At 38.7% G+C, this 22,185-nt stretch overlaps 1 protein-coding gene across 15 annotated transcripts in view; it reads right to left on the bottom strand.

The window, feature by feature from the left end:
* Window positions 1-18,477, bottom strand: part of scrib (scribble planar cell polarity protein) — an 80,077-nt gene extending 61,600 nt beyond the window's left edge. For all 15 annotated transcript variants that reach the window (XM_056754395.1, XM_056754405.1, XM_056754279.1 and 12 more), the window contains exon 1: window positions 17,208-18,477. In XM_056754395.1, coding sequence (XP_056610373.1) covers window positions 17,208-17,366 — 159 coding nt within the window. In that variant the 5' untranslated portion in view covers window positions 17,367-18,477. The remainder of the gene's footprint in view (window positions 1-17,207) is intronic.
* Between the last annotated feature and the right edge of the window lie 3,708 nt (window positions 18,478-22,185).

The raw sequence follows: 22,185 nt of genomic DNA on the forward strand, positions 1-22,185 counted from the left end.
TTTTAACGCCAATTGTGTATCTCTCTACGATGCGCATTGTAACATTTTTGCATTGCGAAATATCATAATACGAAGTATCGTTACACCTCTAGCCCAAACCATTCAACCCATTAACAAAACTTAGCAAACGTTTTATTATTCAAAAAAATTATTTGACAGTCAACGAATAATCATTTTAGACACCACTTTAAAAGGGTCGTTTTGTAAAGCTGAACTGGTTGTCAGGTCATTGAAAAATTCAAAGCCACATGTCAACTAGTCAGCCAGTGTTTGACCACCAGTGGGATTAAACAATATGAAACGGCATAACAAATGAATTTTCTGCATGGGTCCATTGAAATGCCTTTTCAAGTGTGCTTATCACTGCAGTCTACCATTGATAAACTACATATGAAAGATTAACTGTGTATTCTTAGACATTTGAACCAGAAGAAGAAAAAGCTCCAGAATGTTGCCACAAAGAGCAAACCATGTATCATTTAGGAAGGAGATAATATTTTACATTATTTAGTTTAAACATCAAAATGTATCTAACTTCTAACAAAGATAAAACGTAGGAGTCTCATATGTTGCATGTCCACGTAACAGCAGTGTGCTCTCCACGTGGGCTTGCCTTGCATCCTGTGCCCATGGAAACAGAAGTCAGTGGGGATTTGCTATACAGCTCTGCGTGTTGCACAAATTACAAGTAAATTTCAGGAAGACCACCAGCACATGATGAGCATAAGCACAATGCTGTCCAAGTCTGTACACTTTCAGATCATGCAGGAGATCACCAAGTTCAGAGTTCGGTGTACTGTATTTCAGACGTTGCAAAGTACAGAAGTACACGGTGACACATTTGTGAGATGATAAAGACAAGAGCGACGTTCAGTCTGGACCATCTGTATAGGAGTCTGTGTGTTTACCCTGCCCCACACCTACTGATGAGTGCCATGCATAGACAATGTGCTCCAAACACATAGACAGATTTACACAGCAGGTGGTGAGAGAGATAGGGGAAGAGCTGCTGGGAGGGGCATATTAACATACATGCATATTGTGGCAGATCATCAGAAATTATAATAAGCGCCTATCTTCGCAAACGTTATGACGAATATGCATAAACCAAAAAATGAATTAAGAATAATGCTAACAAATACTGTAAAATAGTCATGCTGTAGTATTATAAATGTAAATTATAACCAGTAGATTTCTCAATTATTTATAAGGATGCTCAGATCAGGATTTTAGGGGCCGATCACCAATCGTTAGAACCAGCATCGGCAGATACGATCACCAATCAAAGGATCTTTATGAAGCCTTCAATTTATCATGTAGAATTATTTATTCAACAATTTCAAAGAACAGTGTTTATTACCTAATGAATTGATTCAATGATCTCTTATGTTGGCTAGTGCTCACTGGTTCGCGCATGAGAATTCATTTTTTTTTTATCATTTGTTTTTGCCTTTAATTGTACAGATTGAGAGGACAGGAAGCGAAGTTGGAGAGAGAAGGGGGTGGGTTCGGGAAAGGACCACGAGACGGGAATCGAACTTAGGTTGCCCGATGCACAACCGCGGCACATGTCGGAGCACTGCCCACTAGGCTATCAGCTCCGACACGCATGACAAATTCACAAGTGGCGCGGAACCAGATAGAGCAAGCAAGCAACAAACAAACATGCCGTTAAAGATAGATAAATATTGTGCCATCCCTAGTTGGGAAAGTATACAGTCGCTGCATAACCTTCTTTCGTTTTCTGATATTAGGAATGAGTGGTTAAAGTTTATTTTTAAAGACGTTCGAGGTCATTTGGGAAAAACATGGAGCGTTTGTTTTATTTCTCCGAGGATTCCTTCGTGACAAGGCAGAGGTCGACACTGAATTTGTTGAGTGACTAAAATTAAAAAGCAGTGCTGTGCCGTCAAAATTGGATCCGATAGGAATGGCGCAGCAATCGTATGCAAGTAAAACAGTTTTGTACTATGCGTCACTATTGCTTTGTTAGAGATCGCTTGATGTGCTCTGAGCACTATTCGCACAAGATTAGTATTACCTGGGGACCTCTTGTCATTTTTGTTAATTGCATAGGTTGTCTGTGATCTTAATCCCTTGTGGGCTCATATATCATTTTCAAGGTTTTATCCACTGTTTGCGAATAATGGAGGCCGTTTTGAAGTATTTTGGTATTATTTCGGGAGTCTCCCGTTTGTTTATCATGGAAACTCAGTGTCCTTTTGTCCAGTTTGCGATCCCGGGTCTCAAATGCTAACAGGTACGGTCATATATCATTATACGCATGAGCAATAAAGCCGTTGTCATTTACATATTTTCTGTTGTTAGTTCTGTTTTATAACCAAGACACATCGTCTTATAAAATCACCACACACACCATAAAGAGCGGAAGCAATACAAGCACACAAAAGTAATCCCCGCAGCTTCTGACGACATATTAACGGGCTATGAAGCGAATTGATCGGTCTCTAAAATAATTATTAAATATCATCTGTAAACTATAGGTTCTGCGGCTGAAACTTCGGACAAATATTAATTTTGGGTGCCTATCTCACTTAGAAGGGCGGAAATTCTAGCTCTAGAAGTGGAAATTCGAAAAGGAGACTAGCAAATGTCTCTCATAACAGCCATTTTCATCACATGGGTGAGCTGAATAATAAATATCAATGCCATTTTCTCTTTGGCAGACACCTTGCAGTCGTCCCTTTCAGCACGGGCGCAAACATGACGTTTAGAACCGGTGATTCTGGTTGGCCCAAGGACCAAATAAGATAACGCAGTTAGCAGTTATCTTTATTCTGGTTGGCCATACGAATCCAGGTGCTGGACCAAAGACATTTCCGACACTCGAGAGTAGATGCCCAAGACACCTCCCCACAGAAAAAAACTCTTCAGATTTACAGGATTCACATAAATTACCTATTTTGATTCAAAACAGCAAATTTTGCCAAAAAGCGACTAGCTTGCTGGTATGCTATTAGCCAGGAAAAGGCAAGCAGCAGTAGTAGAGCATTAAGTCTAATACCTGTAAATGATTATAGGGGCTGTTTCCTGGTTGGTGAGCACAGGGAACTGAAAGAACTGTTGTAAAAATGAACACCAGGCTGCAGCAGATGACGAATGGGGCCGCCCATGTTTACCTACAAAGACAGGTGACTGGCTCATGTTTCTAGCACAAATGTGTGTCATTAGAGAAACATGAAAGCAAATGCACACACACGCTGATCCAAAACGTTTGTTTGTGCCCAGACAGATGGACAAATTCAAACTCACGCCACACTGAAAGTCAAGATTAAAATGTAGATCAGAGCTAAAGAGAGAAAGAGAGAGAAATAAAGACTTAAACAGGGTGAGGGGGTCCCAGTGTTAATCCTTCTCCGGAATGAAACTCTCTGAGAGAGAATGGTGACAGGATGTGTGAGCCAGCTGCTCCTTAGCTCAGACACAAGGAAGCAGGGAAACACATTTCAGGTCTGTTTAAGTAGAGGCTTCTCAGTCTGCAGCCTGGTCCAAATCAAGACCATAATCTCAGGAGACAAGTAAGGGATAATGTTCAGGCAAGCCGGTTGTTATCGCAGAAATAAGCCCTGACAGTGTGATCAGGACCCGACGCGAAGCATAGCTTGTACATTACCCCACTTATTACACGGCTACTTGCCACATGAGAAAAACTGGACATAAAATGTGAATTTGAAGTATTTGATTAGCTAATTAGCAAATTGGTTTAACCATTTGTAAATATTATGTCATATATGTTATTAAAAGACACATTTATAATACATTTTTGTGTAATATCAAACTGCCCCTCTCTAAATGATTTGACGAATCCTGCCTACAGGGTATTATTAGTTTTGAGCGGTTACAACCCTTGGAATGTCGCGAGTTGCCAATAGGGTTTGGCCGATAGACGATCGGATGCTCGCATGTGTCGAGCTCGTCCATTCATGCTTATCCGCAGTTAAATATGATTTGGAAGCTGCGCGACAGGTGTGTGCGAGAGACTGTCGTAGAAAGTGAACCCAAACAGTGAATCGTAGTAATGTGCTCACGTTGTCTGTGTGTAAACTTATCAAAGACGACCTGAACTGTGTGTGTCCGCAATATATAATAACAACTGAGAGAAATTCCAAAGTTTCAGGGCATACATGTGCGGGTACTTGCGGAAAAAATCATGTGTTTTTAGCAAACTGATATACCCCAAGCCCCGCCTCCCGATGTCATCGTCCATCGCAATGTTTCACAGTAGGCATCGTACGATGCCAATTTGCTAGACATCGCCCAACCCTAATGGCCAATCAAAATCAAGCATTCAAATGAGCTGTGTAATAAGGCTCAGTAGCTGGAGTGTGAGGAGAGACAACTATTGAGGGATTTCTTTGTTTCTGGTGGAACTGGCAACCGCTGAAGTGGTTTCGGTGTGAAAACATAATTTTTCAAATCTTAAATAGCAGCTCAACCAGTATTTCTTCTTTTATTGACAGTAGGAATTTCATTTGAACATGAGCAGTGTACCTGCTATGCATCTATGCAATGTTATACAGACTTCTCCTTCAAAGGTCATAGCATGCACAATCAACTTTCAGAATCAATTTTGAGGCCATTCTGGGGAAAAAAAACATAAAAACAATAAGCAACTTTCAGAACTTTAAATCAGTGGATCTCAACCTTTTCGTGGCCCGCTGTAAACCCATTTAAAGCCCCCCCATACTGTACATTGAGGATAGATCAGATAATGTGCAAAATAAATTAGATGTTCGATATATATATATATATATATAAAAAGCAAAAAATTTGATTATGATCAGATTATAAATGTTACAACCCTTCTGAAAAAAACAATGGAAACCATCACAGAAATTGATGGTTTCTATTAAAGGGGTCATATGGCACAAACAGGTGTTTTCTGTGCTATGGCGTGTTATAAGTCGGACATGCATGTATTAGACACGTACGATTATAAAAATTATGGAAAACTCACCCAGACCTGCCTGAAACGCCTCAGCTAACTACACCCCCACAAATCTATGTCAGTTCATGGTATGACTTGACTAAGACCGCCCATATGTATACACAAGTCAGTCCTGTCAGTACAATTGCTTTGGAACCTGATGTTTCCGTCACACGCTTGCAGTATTCGACCAATCACTACACACTGGTTAACTGGCCAATCATAGCACACCTCGCTTTTCAGAGCGATGAGCTTTGTTGAAAATCTGCACGTTTTAGAGAGGCAAGGCAAAGAGGAGATACAAACACGCACGATATGTGAAAAATACAGCGTTTTTTAACCTTAAATCATGTATAAACATTGCATTACATCTAAAACAAATGATAATATTCATTTTAGCTCTGTCATATGACTCCTTTAAAATACCATTGTGAACCATTAGCTTTTTGGATTAAAACCATAAAAACAATGGGAGTGTTTTGGGTATCATTCCAAAAGGATTCATCTGCTAGATCACGAGAATGGTGTGTTTTATATTGATTTTAACATGAGCGAGAGTTTATCCGCAGTTTATAATACAGATGTGGTGTGGTGTTATTTGCCTGTTGAAAATAGCTCTTTACATCTTTAATAACTGCCAACAGCTTTAAACAGTCGTCGAAGTTCAGAAATATATGAAAGACACTTTATTTACACGCCACTCCCTTCACGCGCACTCTGAACTCATCAGGAGGGAAAAAAGACTTGCACTTATTCTGATATTACAGTCTGAAAGACAAACACACTTAATATGATCTACCTGTTTCTTAAGAGGATGTAGAGGTAATGCTGCTGCTTCCAGGATGGATGTTTGCCTACTTTGTAGGGGTGTGACTAAAATCACCTTGTACTTTATGAAACAAATTAAACTTCATTTTTAATGAATTATATTATGCAGTAATAAATTATATGTAAATACTGCAAAATGTTTTGTCACAACTCAACTGACTCAACTGTAATTGCACAAAAAATATGCTTTGTTATCTTAACAGGCGGAGCTTTTAGTACAGAGCTGTGTCTGCTTTCTCTATATGCTTTTGCATAGTGCTTGACTGCTCGTGTTGGTAGATCCTTGTTGTCAATCTTCCAAAAATCGGATGACAAATAGGTCACTTTCACTTTCCTTCCTCTACTGATTGAACCCTCATAGCCTTCAGAGAAACAGTTAAAACTACATAAACACATCATGTTTTATGCTTACATTGTACATAAGTAAGAGGCAGATGTTCTGTTTTTGAAGAGGTTTCCCTGTGAATGTATTTAAAACAACATAATGTGAACTTGCAATTGCACTATATACTTGTGGTACAGTCAGCTCAGCTGCTGATCAGCCGTGTGCTGCCCGTTCTCAAATGGTGGGGAAGTTGCACTGCGGGATGGAAAATCAAGTTGTCGAATGGCTAGGGCAATGTGCTGCGCGTGTACTGATGCTTGCTTTCTGGCAAATGATGGTAACGAAAGCTTCCGCATAGAGGAGCGAAATCCTATTGGCTAAAAACCAAACAAGCCGTGTTCGTCGCCGGATCTTACGAAAGCAAGCATCTGTGTGTGTGCGCAGCCCGTGGAATAACGGAAGCTAGACATTAACGTTAACAGTGCTGTCAATATGGATATTTCCTTTAAACAAACGCATCGATTTCGCTTCATAAGACCTTTGAAAGACCACAGAGCCGTGTCGAGCAGTTCTATGACTGATGGAGGCACTTTTTGGACTGTCAAAAAGTCAACTACCATCCACTCCCATTCTACCGCTTGGAAGTAAAATGATACTTGGGATTATAACAACGACTGCATTGTTCTTCCAGAAGAAAATCATAGTCGTTTAGGATGTCTTGAGGTTGAGTAAAACATGGGGAAATTTTGATTCAGGGGTGAAATATCTAGAGATGCACAGATTTTCAATTTTGCTATTTTCTTTGCTTTTCAGATTGTATTACAAGTGAAACCTGCCGATTCCGATTTTTTACAATTCCGATTTTGTATCCACAAACTAAAATTATTTATAATTTAAAAAACATTAACTTTTCTTCAATGCACATTTTTCATAATATATTTTTTATTTTCATTACATAAATTATTGAACATTACATTTCCCTGAATTTCCCTACATGCAGTTCTCCAACTTGCATTAAATTACAGAATTTTCTCTTGCCCAAATAACTAAATTGAATAGAAGAACTCTGTGATTGAAAATAAGTATAAATAATAAAGGATTATTAGGAACACCATACTAATACTGTGTTTGACCCCCTTTCGCCTTCAGAACTGCTTTAATTCTACGTGGCATTGATTCAACAAGGTGCTGAAAGCATTCTTTAGAAATGTTGGCCCATATTGATAGGATAGCATCTTGCAGTTGATGGAGATTTGTGGGATGCACGAAGCTCCCGTTCCACCACATCCCAAAGATGCTCTATTGGGTTGAGATCTGGTGACTGTGGGGGCCATTTTAGTACAGTGAACTCATTGTCATGTTCAAGAAACCAATTTGAAATGATTCGAGCTTTGTGACATGGTGCATTATCCTGCTGGAAGTAGCCATCAGAGGATGGGTACATGGTGGTCATAAAGGGATGGACATGGTCAGAAACCATGCTCAGGTATGCCGTGGCATTTAAATGATGCCCAATAGGCACAAAGGGGCCTAAAGTGTGCCAAGAAAACATCCCCCACACCATTACACCACCACCATAATTGCATTAATGAGAAATTGAACAGGTGTTCCTAATAATCCTTTAGGTGAGTGTACATCTAAACATGTCACTTAATTGACCTTTTTCCTTTTTGTACTCATTGCACAAAAGTCAAGATAACAATAAAATACCTCAAATTTATTCTTGTCTGTTGCTGTTTATGAAACAGCGCTTTCTTTATTTTTTTCTTTATCTTTTTTCTTTATTTTATTCCTCTATCTTTATTCTTGGGTCTGTAGTATGACTAGATGTGTAGTATAAGAAGTGGGTGGATTTCAGATGCAAATTCAATAAAAAGTAAGCAATCTTATGAGTGAATTATAACATTACTCTAAAGATGTATATGTACTTGCCCTTTTTGTGTTAGTAAAGAACTCAATCAGATAATATCACAAATATTGGTTGATTTATTCCGTTTTTATTTTCAGATTTAAAAAAAAAGTAGAAGTCGTGTTTAATGTCATTTTACCTCAGTGAAATGACCATAGTTTTAACGTAAGACTATTAATCAGGTTGAATGGAATTTACATTTGTTTTACACATAGTGATGACTTCAACATGAGTTTAGCATGTGTCAGAGTATAGCATCACAGTAAGCATGTAGTACATACCCGAAGTAAACAGAGCAACGAAAGATAAACTACTAGACAGTCAAAAATTGTTCATCTCTCTGTCTGTGCATGACATGATGTCGGTGGCACCACCAAGTCACAAGTGTAAATGAACCATGAAAGACAGCCGTCGCAAATGGACGTTTACATGTTTACTTGCGTCTTTGAGTATACTGGCAGCTGTGACGTTATTGCCTGAGTCACTGGCAACATAGGATCGGCCTGGAATCTGCAAGACATGAGACTGACCGCCGGTCACAGCCGATCATGTGGAAACTGGCCGATTCCAGTTTCTGGCCGGTCAATCGGTGCACTTCTAGAAATATCCCTTTAAGAACAGTCCTAAACCTTTAGAAACAAATAGAGAGACTGGCTCGGCACAGTGAGCAAAGCGTGATCCCAAAATCTTGTGCAGTCTGGAGCCCTTGACCACAGCACAACTAGGAAAGAGAAGAGAGGGGGGGGGTGTATGTTTTCTGCAGCACATACAATGGCAGCTGTGATTTATGGAGACTGCTGTTCCAGTTCTGAGGGCCACAGGGGGAAGCCCTTACTCACTAACATCACATGTCTTGGGACTCACAAGAGAGAAGCAGTAAATCAAGACAGCGGTCAGATTGAACAAGCTCCGACCAAGAATGTGAGATATCCAAAAATAAAGAATCAGTGAAACTACAGACTACAGCCCAAGCCACCTAAAATGTCAATTTTACATTGCTAACCAGTAACCAGGACATCAAATCTTTACATATAATCTCGAAAAACACATGACTGTATAGTGGACAAAAAGCAGATACACAATTTATGCCACTTCCACTACAGATCACATCTAACCAGAAGGCACAGACTGTACGTTCCGAGCGGGACAGCTCCAGACAGCCACTTCACACCAGAGACCCCTGAGGGCAAAGCTTAATGGAACGATATGGCTCGTGCAGAAGAAATGTGGGGGATGAGGGGTTAAACATGTTTTTACAGATGAATGAAAGTCCTAATCTAGCCCAGGGGGTGAGACACAAAAGAGGGATGCTGGGCTGGGGGTTGGGGTACAGTAACAGCAAAATGAGCTATTTGGTACTACAGATATCTGTGCAAAAACGGTCATGGGCTCAGACACCCCATTTTCATTACACAACACACTTCATTGTATAGTTAACTCCATTGTTTTGCTTAAAGGAGAGTTCAAGTAAAAATACATGACATGCACACAACAGTGATAGAAAAAGGACAGGGTATCCCTGAATTTTAAAAACATTTAACATTTAGAACATTTCTAAAGCAATTTCAACGCCTTTGGAACAATGCAAACTGGGACAGCATAGTAGCAAGGAGACAGGTTTAAGTTGCATTACATTAATATATTTGGCAGACAGCTTACAATGCATTTAGGCCATACATTTTATCATTAAGTGTGTACCCTGGGGCTCAACAACTCATGATCTTTGCACTGCTAACGCATGAACTGGATTTGCAGTCAAAGTCCTCCTGACTGCTTCTTTGCTAATTTTAAGGCATTAACATTTTGAAGCAGAGTAGTTAAAAGCAGAAACCAAAGCATGACAAAAAAAACTGCAGAGGTTCATTTGGAGACGCACGTTCATTTCAATTCTGGCCAACGCCTACCTTTCGCATACAAACTTTTTGTTTCCTGTCCCCACACAACGGAGCGTTGATGCTTATGCAAGTAACACAAGTTTCACACATGTTTCCCACATTCTCAATATTGCCAGAAGTACTGTACATATATATATATATATAACCAAACCAGACAGACATAAAGAATAAAATGAGAAAGAGAACATCATCACTGGATTTGTTATATGCAGTTCAGTAGTTAAAATCAGAAAGCACCTGTCTCAGGTTACTGTCCTGTAAACAGTACAAAAACAGTAGTCCTAGAGCCCTCTCTTAGCTGAGAGGTGTTTTTAATTTAAGATATTAAATTTAAACAGGCGGTAATAATGTATTAAGCCTGTTAACATTATTTATACAAAGACATTTAATCCAGACACTCTTGTTGTGACTTGGATACTGATGCAAGAGGAACATCGTTTACCCTGCATCGAACGACGCGGAAGTCAAAAACCCGGAAGCGTGAAAAGGCCTATTCCCCAGAATGTAAATAAGTAGGCGTGGTTAAACTTGGTGCTCTGTTAGTTGGCCCTTATTCTGAAAAAAACAAGTAAATAAATCCACCCATAACAAATATTCTTTTGACCTTCTTTCAGTCTGTAGTTTTCTTTTCCATTTCAGTCCGGCATTTTCTCTCTCACCTGCAATACTCTTGCGGGGATCTGCGCGAGCATATAAAAAAGCTCATTCTCACCACGTATTTCAGAAGTCAGATTGCATTGTGAAGCTGTTAATAATTTTATTAAAGTTTAACATCAAGCGAGCCAAGGTGAAACTTGCGTTGAAACACATGATGATGCTCGCCGCATGAGCGCTTTGATGTGACGTGTCGCTTTCCCTTGTTTTGGGAGACGTTTTTGGACCAGAGACAAGCGCCAGAATAAACAAGCCTAAAGACAAGGAGTGGCAACACACTAAACATGCTCATCTAATAGAGTGAAGAGCGATAAAGACCTACAGTACAGACCCCATGAACACCAGTTTATTACACCAGTCATATACTGTACTCTCATTGTTTGTGCATATATTCATACTTCATTGTTATACATGTTGTCTATCTTTCTACTGTATATATATGATAGAGCCAGAAGATAATATAAATAATAAATCTCATTATCAGAACTTAATCCGATATCTTCAGTCTACATTTGCATAATTTACATACATTTAACTATGGTGAGCATTTAAATGAACTGTAATAAATAAATGAAATCAATCTAAGAACAATTAGGTATAAGATATAGAATTATAATGCAGGATTGTTACAGTGAAATATATCGTTATCGTGAAATAAAATGAATCATTCGGTGAAATCGATTTTTGGCCATTCTGCCCACCTCCAGCCTACACCCGTGCATTAGGGTATGTTATTGTGGGCGGGGGCACTGATAGTGAACGGTTGAAGGAGGGGAGATGAAAATGCTTGCGCAATATAACATTTTTGCATATTTTATTTATTATGCTCCAAAAATATATATTGATCACTGATCAGTTTGGCAGTCACACCGATGCGACCATTTAGATAAACTTGTCGCACTGGCAGTTAAAATAGTCGCAAAACGCAACCATTTGGTCACATTCTAGACCAGGGGTGTCCAATGTTGGTCCTGGAGGGCCACAGTCCTGCAGAGTTTAGCTCCAACTTGGCTTGAAATAGACCGATGAATCAGAAAGTAATAGGGTAAATCATTGTGCACCTGCACAAAGGAGTTCACAGGTAATAGAGAAACTCTTGCTGGACAAGTGTCATAAATGAACATTTGATGCTGCCAGACATACACAGCAGTGAAGGGAGGAGTCCTGCACACTTAAACCTGTTCTGCAGCAGACAATACTGCAGAAATACTCACACCCATTTGTACCTGCTACAGGTCATTTAAAGTAGTCTACTAGTGTCATAATTTAAAAGCTATCGCACTTATAACATCTATAAAACCACAACCTTGAAACTTTTGACACATACTTGAGCAGGAAAAACACATTCTGTAAAATGAACTGTTACCACGCAAATGTTATTTCAAATGTTTTATAAATTTCAAATGGGTTTCAAAAGTGCTTTATAACTTTTTTACAATACATTCCTCAACTGAGAAATTGTGTACCACTGTGTGTCAATTAGGCTAGAAGACCTAAAATAACCATAAATGTTTTCTGATGGTAGAGGGTTTAACCTTCACCTGCTCCTGTAGGATGCAGGTAAGGCCTGACAAGAAAAACTAGCACTCAATGTTATACAGCCTTGAACTTAAGTAAATAAAAAAACTAAAGCTATTATTTTACTCAATCGAAACGCACAACTTCAGCAGCATATTGCACATATCCATTTTTTTCTTCACAGCCACCATACGAGTAACGGCTGATAAAGAAGGACAAAGCAGACGGAACAGTAATAATAAACCTGGACATTTAATATGTGCTGCTGGGTGGGAGACATCAGACTGGCTGAAAGGATCTACTATGTAACCTGTCACCAGATCTTCAACAACTGTCAAAGCTAAAATGTTTCTCCTTCCTCAGCCACAAAAAAAGGCCTTCAGGGAAAACGTTAGGACCTCACGTGTCTACAAGCTTCCCCAGGAACCTCCTAAAGCACAAACAGAGGGTTGGTGGTATCTTGTATGCATGTGCGATACACTTGTTAATCATTAAACTGTGCTGACAAACAGCACATGTCATCTCTGAGCTTTGTGAACGAGGATGAGGGTTTTCTGGGTTAATCCAGTTAGCGCTCAACCTCTCTGGAGTGAGGAATTTACAGTGACGAGTGAGAGCAGGGATGATCACACAATAGGACACAATACAGAAACAGTGTGGATTAAGGATTGCATAATGACTCAACAGAGTAGAAACTTCACGTTGATGTTTTCAGGGGGTGTGATGGGGAATTCCTCTGTCTGCTTCTGCCTACACGGTTTTATCAGTCACAATTCAGCACTTTGGCACAGAGACTGTTTAGCAATATAACTTCTTATGTAAACTAACTCCATAAAGGCGCAGCGGGGCAATCTGTGACCTCCCAAACTGCTAATATTAAAATGTTGGCTGTGGATTAATAATGTGAGAACACTTGAGTCATGTGCTCATAATCTGTCAGGCTGTTAGGTCATTTCTCATGTGTCTTTCCACTTTGGACTCTGCATTAAACTTTCAAACATTTTATTTTTTCACTTGCTATAATTGTGCCTTTTCTGAACTAAAGATATCCGTGTATTAATGTGAGCAGCATCAGCTGTTCAGGTGGGAGTGACACAATGTGACTTCTCGAAGACATTTCAACGGCTATACGTTCAAACCACGCCAGCCCACACATACAAACTTTGATTCTGCTAATCGATTCCCATTCCTAACGATTCTTAGTTTCGATTCTAAAGCGGTGAAAAAGCAATAAAAGTCAAGCAAGATCAAATATATTTATTTTGTGCCATTAGTTACAGATGAACACACTAAAAAGTGTCCTGTGTGTCCCTTCCAAGCGAGGAGAGGGTCTCACGTGAAGCATCATGTGCCGGTGTTATCGAATTGTCCTAGCACAGGGCAAAACTTAATGAAATCTAAACCACATCGACAAAATAAAGAGGTAGGATGATTTTACAATGCAAAATACACTGTCAGATTTCCCTACCAGCTTAAAAAAAACATATAAAATAAGTGTGCAGAGTAAGTACCCTGTCAGATTTCCCTACCAGCATAAAATAAACATGTAGGATTATCATATTGTACTACCAGTACTAAATAAAACTGTAGAATGATTTAACAACAGAAATACACCATCAGATTCCCGTAGCAGTACAAAATAAACAGGTAGGATAATTTTACTGCGCAAAAAAAGTTGGAGTGTGGGCATGGTGCATTCTTGTAATTCGGTACGATGAACCAACTGCAGATGCTTTGCCATATTGCTGGTGACACAGTCTTGCAACCTAATAGTTTGTCAAAATAATTACACTTAGCATTGTCTTTTTGTGATTTCGCAAAATGCAGCCACACTTTAGTGCGCCTTCCACGGTCCATCATGTGAACTGACTTTTAGTATTCGAGCGGAAGGTCCTCGCAAATGGCTGTGTCAGGTCAGGTGATTTAGGTCTTGACAGATGACATGAAAATCATGTGGCCTGTGCGGTCCAGAATCGTTAAGTGGAATCGATTCCCTTGGATCCGATTCCTTTCTTATGGTTCCAATTCCAGAATTGGAATCTATTTTCGATTCCCAACCTTATATACATCCCTTTACCAGAGTTCCTCACATGCAACTAGAGATGAAACGATTAACGGTTACACGATAAACCACGCTAAATTGTCCTGACGGTTAGCATTACCGTTTAAACTGTACTTATGACAACCGTGTATGATTAGCATGATTTTGAAAAATGCAATAGACCTTTCACAGCCTGAGCATATGTACCACTCTTCAAAACAATGGCAACCCTAAAACTAAAAAATACGACAAACCTCAAAGATTAATGAACATTAAGCACAAACAAGTCTTTTTTCTTTCCTGAAAACCACTTTAAATAACACAAAATTTCAAATATTTACTGCCTAAATGCAGTCTTCCGCAAAGCATGCTGGGAACTGAAAATCCCCCTCAACCAGTCATGTTAAATTTACTTGTTTATATTAAGTAAACTCAACAAAATTATAGGGTTTTGCGTTCTACTCAACATTGTTAAGTTGACCAGTCAAACACTTGTCAAGCACAGCTGACAGATTTAAATTTTGGGTATAAATAACAGTTAACTTACGTTAGTTCAGTTACTTACATTCTTTATGTACTGTGAACAAGGATGAGTAAAACTAACAGCAGCAACAGAACACAAACAGCACAACAAAGTGAAACACTAAACATCTCTCATCATTACAAAGGTCATGGCCTATGAAGCATTAACACGAGTCCTACATTAAATCCTATATCACGACAGCAAACTTCATTCCGAATGTGTCCATGTCAATGTAGAAAAGTGGAGTAGGAGAATATACGAAAAAAGATATTATCTTATCACAAAGAGAAATAAGTGAAGAAACCAAGTGTCCAGAGTGAGTCTGGATGAGAGGGACAACTAAGCAGCTTAAAGCCCATCACGGCTGAACAGCAACACACAGAGTCACCATATGGCATTTTCAGAGGCACATGCTCAGGCTTGCTGTGACTATTCAAGTGTTACAGTAAATGTAGAGCTAAGATACCGTAGGTACAAAGCTGAGGAAACTACTGAAAGGTATGCAATTTGTATGCCTCTTGGCATAAAAAAGCAAAAATAGTGACCACTTACAAATAGGTTTTTAAACATTGCTATTTGCCATTGGTTGGCCAAACAGACAGATCCGCCCCAAACCCACACCATTTGATGAGCCAATGTTTTGATAGCAACCGTTGAAATGCAACTTCTGTTAACACATCAAACTGATGTCTCAGACTGTGAATTTTTTTCCAGACATGACCTGACCAGCCTTAGCTGTGTTTCGCTTATACTTTCTGCCACAGGACTGTAGGGAAGTCATGTGCAGCTTTCATACAGATTGCACATGAACAGATTCCCACGATGTTAGCTCCGACCCTGTTAGCAATGCTGACGGCAAAATGGCTAGCCTAACACAGCTCATTTAGACTGCCAATGGGCATAAACAGGCATTAAACAGGCTACATAACAGCAAAAGTCTGCAAAGATAAGGGGAGGGGGTGTGAACAGCTTACAGCAAGTTTGTTTGCTTTGGTGTCTGTGTTTTTTAGGTAATGCTACTTCTAGTAACACACCAACTAGGGCTGGGCGATAGAACGGTATTGATATTTATCGACAATATTTTTTTTTTTATATGCCGCTAGATAATTTCCTTAAAATATGCACGCCCGTGACGTCCGAAGATCTTAAACAGCATGTTTAGATGTTTTGTTACATGAGCGTGCTGGGAATTGCAAGAAAACAACCAATTAGATCTAATTTGCCGGGTTGCTTTAGTCTCAGTTTGGTTGCGTCATCGTTATGTTGACATTAGAACACGTGCAAGATGAGTGCCGTGCCTCCCATCAGCAAGGAAATTATGAACAAAAGGGGAAATGTCAGCTAGCCAGTGTGGCAGTTTTTTGGTTTCTTTTCTTCCGACCAACATCAGAAGAACGTAGTGTGTAAGCTTTGTAAAAAAAACCATGTCAAATCAAGGAAACACAAGCAATTTATTCCACCATCTAAACGGCTGCCACCCTTTGGAATATACATCATGTTGCCATCTACCGCAAGTCAACAAACAACCCACAAGCGGTCCACAATGGAGAGGTACTCTGTAAAAATGCCATATGATAAAGCATGGTTCAGGTACCTCAAAGTTGGCCTTGAATGTTCCATTTTTACATAAAATTGAAGTGAACACATTTTTTTACATTTTAAGTTCAAAGTTTGTTTAAACTTTTATCTTAATATAAGTAGTGTAAGACATAAAGAAGATATTTTGTTTAATTTTTTTACTGCTAAAACTAATTTTATTTGCTGCATGCCTTAATAATGTGGGTCAGTTAAAATACAGTGGTTAGATACAAACTGTTCTACTTGTCATTTTTACTTAAAATCAAAAGGTCAATAATTATCGAACGATATGAAGCATCATATCGTTGATATATTTTTTAGCCATTCCACCCAGCCCTAACACCAACGGTCTTATGACTTCCATGAAGGTGAAAAACTCCCTGTATTCTGTATGTAGACACTTCAGGAGTTGATTTGCCGCCAAGTCAGCAGGATCTTGACCACACAGAGAACAATCCAAATTAAAAGGATGAAGCAAAGCGCTCCCCACAGGAATCCGGTCACTTTCGAACAGCAGCTTTTATTGTCATTTCGACACAATAAATACGTTCTTCGCTCGTGTTCTTCAGTATAGTACCTGCTTGCAACATCTTGCCAAACCAACAAAGAAGGCACATAATGGAAGAAGACACAGTAAAAGGAAAGCTTAACGAAACAAAGATCTTTCAAGGTGTGCACATGAATACGCAGTAAAAGAGACTGTCAATGTCAACCATGGTAAACATGGTACAAACCCCGGAGCTTCCACACATTTGAACTCTTCCCCTTTCCCTGATATCCGTGTTACTTGTATCTTTCTATTTACAGGGCTTTTACAGGTCTTTTCCATGGCAATGGCATCCTTAAAACACCTCAAATCAATCTCACACATGTCACAACATCACAACAACCACTATTCTCCACTGCTACGCATAACTTATATAATGCACGATGAGAAGGGACGTGCACAACGAAGAACCGTAAGCGATGGGGAATGGCAGTGCCTTACCTTAGGCAGCTCTCTCAGTTGGTTTGCGTCCAGAAGCAGCTCCTCCAGACTGCGGCTGTAGCGGTAGATCTCATCGGGCACCGCGGCGAGCGAGCAGTGCCGCTTATCCACGGACTCGACGTGACGGTTGCACCGCCACAGCGGGATACACTTCAGCATGACCCCGGCACACTCAGCCCCTCCGCATCGGGGACTGATTTAAGCAGCCAAAGGATGGGGACACACACGACCACAGCCAATTTACAAGGCAGTCCCTTGTCGTTATCCGCCAGAAACAGACAAACAAAAGCGTCCGTATGAACCACTCTGCTGGAAATGTCCAATAACTCCAATAATTGCGGGGGACATTCAGATGATAACTCCGGTCGAGGCAAACGTGTCAAACTCTCTCTCCATACATTCGGCTGAATAACTCAATCAAAAAACTTAAGTGACGGGCAGTTTGTTCAGACGTAGGCCGTAAATAGTGAATAACGTTCACATTTTCCGTGTTCAATACGATTTTGCATCTACCGAGGACCATAAAAGAGTTCCTCACTCAACTAACGTAAATGAGATTGTGTCGCACTGAATAACAGACTTCACTTAGCCAGTATGTTTACTCTGACCATTTAGGACAAGCAGGTTTTAATACAAGAAACCAGTCTGTTCGGTCCCGTGTCCTTGAAAAAGAAAATAAGATGTAATGATCAAACTACATCGTACAAGCGAGTCTATAAACGCCGTTGTGCTATAGCTAACGTTAACAGATTAGCCAGCTGCACAGCGCTGTAACCTAACAACCGTTAAAAAAATTAACTTAGCTTCTAAACAACAAAACTCCAAACTACTTACAGACGTGCGTGATGGAGAGAACCGTGAGATATAAAAGAGCCTGACGTTAGCTATGTTGCGATATAATCACACACAGCACCAGCAGCAACAGGCTAAGATCAGCAGGCCGGTCCGGTGTGTTTGAATGTAGGTGGGGGGCTGGGCTGATCTCAGCACCCTATCCAGAAACGCTCCGCCGGCTTTGTGTTGTGCTTACAACCCAACTTGACACGGAGTCCGGATCGATCCTTAACAAGCCTCTTTATCCGCCTCTCGGGCAAACAGATGGTTGGTTCGATGAAGCGCGCAACACGACGTTTTATCTGCCAGGGAATGTCCTGCTTTTGTAGGCGAGTGTGTGGAGGTACTGGGTTGAATAAGGTTTCAGTAACTGATCCATTCCCAGCTCGCCTCACTATTGTGAGTCCCTCTGACCGCGTCTCGGACGCAATTCCAAATGCACAGAACAGCACTCTGCCTCCTCCGAATGGCGACCTCTAGGAGTCTGGAGGAGGAAGAGGAGAGAGAAAGGTGGAGAGTTGCCCAATCTGATGCAAGCGCGCCACCCTGTGGAAGTTTACTAAACGAACGGGAAGACTATTACCCTTGACACAAGAGTGATACAAAATACAGTTGTCTTTCTTTATTAACAGATTTGTATTCTGCTTGACAGTATTGATTATTAATCGTAACAATACAGAAACGAACACAAGTTTATCTAAACAATATACACACAAATTTATATATTGTATATTAATTCTATGTAATAAATGATTATTATGCTATATACCACTGGATCTGAATGTATTTACTTCAAGACCCTTCCAGTGTTCACAATTATATTTGGAGCTCCCCCTCACTTTCTACCCAATAAAATTGTTTAGAGCTTGGCATAACTAGAAAGATCACTGAAACATGCCTTGACTCTTTTTAGCAATATTTAGGCCTATTGTAGTTTGTTTTTATAATTAACAAATATGATTTTTCAAGGTTTTAGCCGATTTTCGATTTTTTAATGCTTTTGTTTTTAAATAATTTTTGTTAAATCAAGTTTATCAAAGCCCTCTATAGACCAATTTGGAGTCGGCGTCACGGTTTCGTCACTGCCAGCGCATAGTGGTTGCAGAAAAACAGTGGAAACCCTCCTAGCAAGGAAATTGATATATAAACACAATTTTTCACCCCACAAATATTTCATATGGAATAACAAAGATATATTATTTAAAAACAAATCTTTATTCTATCATACTTGGTTCAATGAAGGTATTCTTTTAGTGAGACAGTTATTTAAGTCTCATGGATACTTGTTGTCATATACTGAATTTCTTCAAAAATTCCAATTACCGATTAAACCAAGAGAATTTGCTATTGTTATTGATGCAATTCCGAAGAGTGTGACGGTACTTTTAAAAAAATGTATTTCAGAAGGAATCAGCATGGTTCCTCCTCGTGGAAACATTTTACAATGAAAATGTTGATGTTTTAAGACAAAAATGTAGTAATAAGATTATAAGGAATGCTCTTTGTTATGTTTCTTTACCTGCAGCAAAAACAATTTGGTCTTCTTTATTTGGTAATATCTCTTGGGTGAAAGCTTGGAAACTGCCGAATACATTTTGTATCAATCACAAAATTAAGGAAGTGTCTTACAAAATTCTTCATAGAATTTATCCTGCTAAGCATGTTTTGGAAAGATTTAAGCTTAATATTGTATATACCTGTGAATTTGGTTGTCAAGAAAGGGAAACTATTTTGCATCTTTTTTTTCATTGTATTTACTCAAGATTATTTTGGAAAGATATTGAATTCTATATTAACAGAAAACTGGAATGTATGATAAAAATTTGTATATTTGATGTGCTTATATCTGATAGCGATTGTTAATACGATTGGAATTTGTAATACCTTTTGTTCTAATGGCATTGATTTAATAAAGCATTAAAAAAAAGTGGAAACAAATTAGTAATGATTGAAATGGAGGAGTCAATTCTTTCAAAAACGTGTTTTTGTGTCGTTTATTGTCAGAATAGGAGTGGAAAAAATATTTTTTTTCCTATGGAATACCGTCGTTGAATATGCCATTTTAAGCTAAACAAGTCATTAAACGAACAGTCTGGACTGACGAAATCATCCGGATCTGTGTTTATTTTACTTCAGGTAAGGTTTTCTATAATCTTTCTAAGTCTATTTTGTATACTGTATCCGTGTACTTCTCTAGTCCTTATAAAGGCTAACTCTTCCGGGGTTTCTGCAGCCAAGATGCGCGCGCATCTCGAGTGTTTACAAACTTATAATTAGCCTATAGTTAAGACACAATGGCCTGTATCACGAAGCCAGTTTCGGATTTTACCAAGGTAAGTCCACGTTTACTTTGAGCATACTCCCAGTACTACTGGATTGGTTTTGAGCAGGTTTCGTCGCCATGTTAATAAACATTATAATAGCAGTTAACAATAAATTAAACCTGGCCACCTACACCATATAACTCAACATTACTACACAAAGTTAAAATATCAGATTTTCACCAGCAAGTGTTATTGGTTTGGAAGATTTATTTTCACGTAATTTTCCCCCACACAAAGTGCTGTCTTATCACCTCAATAAATCTTTATTTTTTCCCAATTGGTTTTTACAATAACATAAACATCGTTATGGACTTATTTGATTGGAATGGAGAAATCTTATTTTATGAAGACTTTATAATTTCAACTTTCCTGTTCCCTTTAAAGAATTTCAGAAAGTTGTGAAAGGCATTCCAAATGGATTAATACAGCTAATGAAAAGTCGCCTTACTTTTGCGAGTATAATGAATTGTTCATAGATGGTATTAATCTTTTTTCCCATTCAGGTAGATTAATTAAATTAGATAAATTTTTCAATCCAAATGGAAAATCTGTCCTATAGGAAAACCATTGTGGAATGCCCAGATCCCAGATATTGATTGGAAACTGGCTTGGTTGGTTCCATATAAAGTCTGTACCAATAACAATGTAAAAGAAGTGCACTTTAAAATTCTTCACAAAATTTAACCTTGCAATTTATTTTTATCAAATTTTATGGATATTGGTAATAATTGTTCTTTTTGTAATATGCAGGAGGAAATTTTGACTAATTTATTTTATAACTGTCATGTAACATTTTGGTCTGATATTAGCTCCTTTTTATTTGCCTATAAAAATTGTTTATATGTTATCTCTTAAAGATATTATATGTTCATACACTAATGAATGTAAAATGTTTGATTCTTCTATATTTTACATGGCAAATATTATTCATATACAAAAGTTTGTAAAATCTGCATGTAGCTACAATTTATTTTTGTTAGAATTGGAGAATAAAATCGCTATTGCTTAAAAATAACACAAATAATGACAAGTTGTTAAAATTTATGGAGACGTTTTTTCAATTTAATATCCCGCCTTTTACCATACAGTGTTTTAATGTATAGGCCTATGCTCTTTTCGTTCTTTTCAATAGGAAGGAGGAGAAATAGATGTTTGTTTTTTTCTTCTTTTCCTCTTTGTATGGTCCATTGTTGGATCTGTATAATATTGTAATTTTCAAAGATTTCTATCAATAAAAAATAAAAATGCGATAAAAAGTTTGGTTTCGAATCGCTCTCACGGTACTTTGATGTCGTCCGACTGTCGGATATTCCGGCGCCGGATCAAGTCGAACAAGGCTAATAGAATCAATCGGGGTCGGGGTACCGAATTCGAGGGGGGACTCGATATCTCATGACACATTAGCATGGCTTCTCTCAGCCCCGACAAAACGTTGCAAAACGTTTTTTAATCGGAAACGGTGGTGCGATTGTGGTTGTGATGACGCAAGAGATGAACTATGAGCTGAAAAGGTCATTCTTTATGTTCTTTTTTTATACATTTTCGGAGCCTGATGAAATCGTTATAAATACGTTATAAATTTATTCTGGGCATAGCCATTGAGAAAGATGCTGGGTTAGAGATAGCAAACCATAACCGAACGAATCAGCTCTGACAAAAGTGTATGTGACGCAGAGAAGCCACTCCCCATGTATCTTTCGCTCCAAATTAAAAAATAAGTTTAAAGCGATAAGATGTTAGAGGGAACATTTGTATTGTACATTTACATTAATATTAAAACTTTATTCGTATAAAAAACATATAAAGCATGCTAAATTAAA

Source organism: Triplophysa dalaica, chromosome 1 (genome assembly GCF_015846415.1).
Source record: "Triplophysa dalaica isolate WHDGS20190420 chromosome 1, ASM1584641v1, whole genome shotgun sequence".
Taxonomy (NCBI): Eukaryota; Metazoa; Chordata; class Actinopteri; order Cypriniformes; family Nemacheilidae; genus Triplophysa; species Triplophysa dalaica.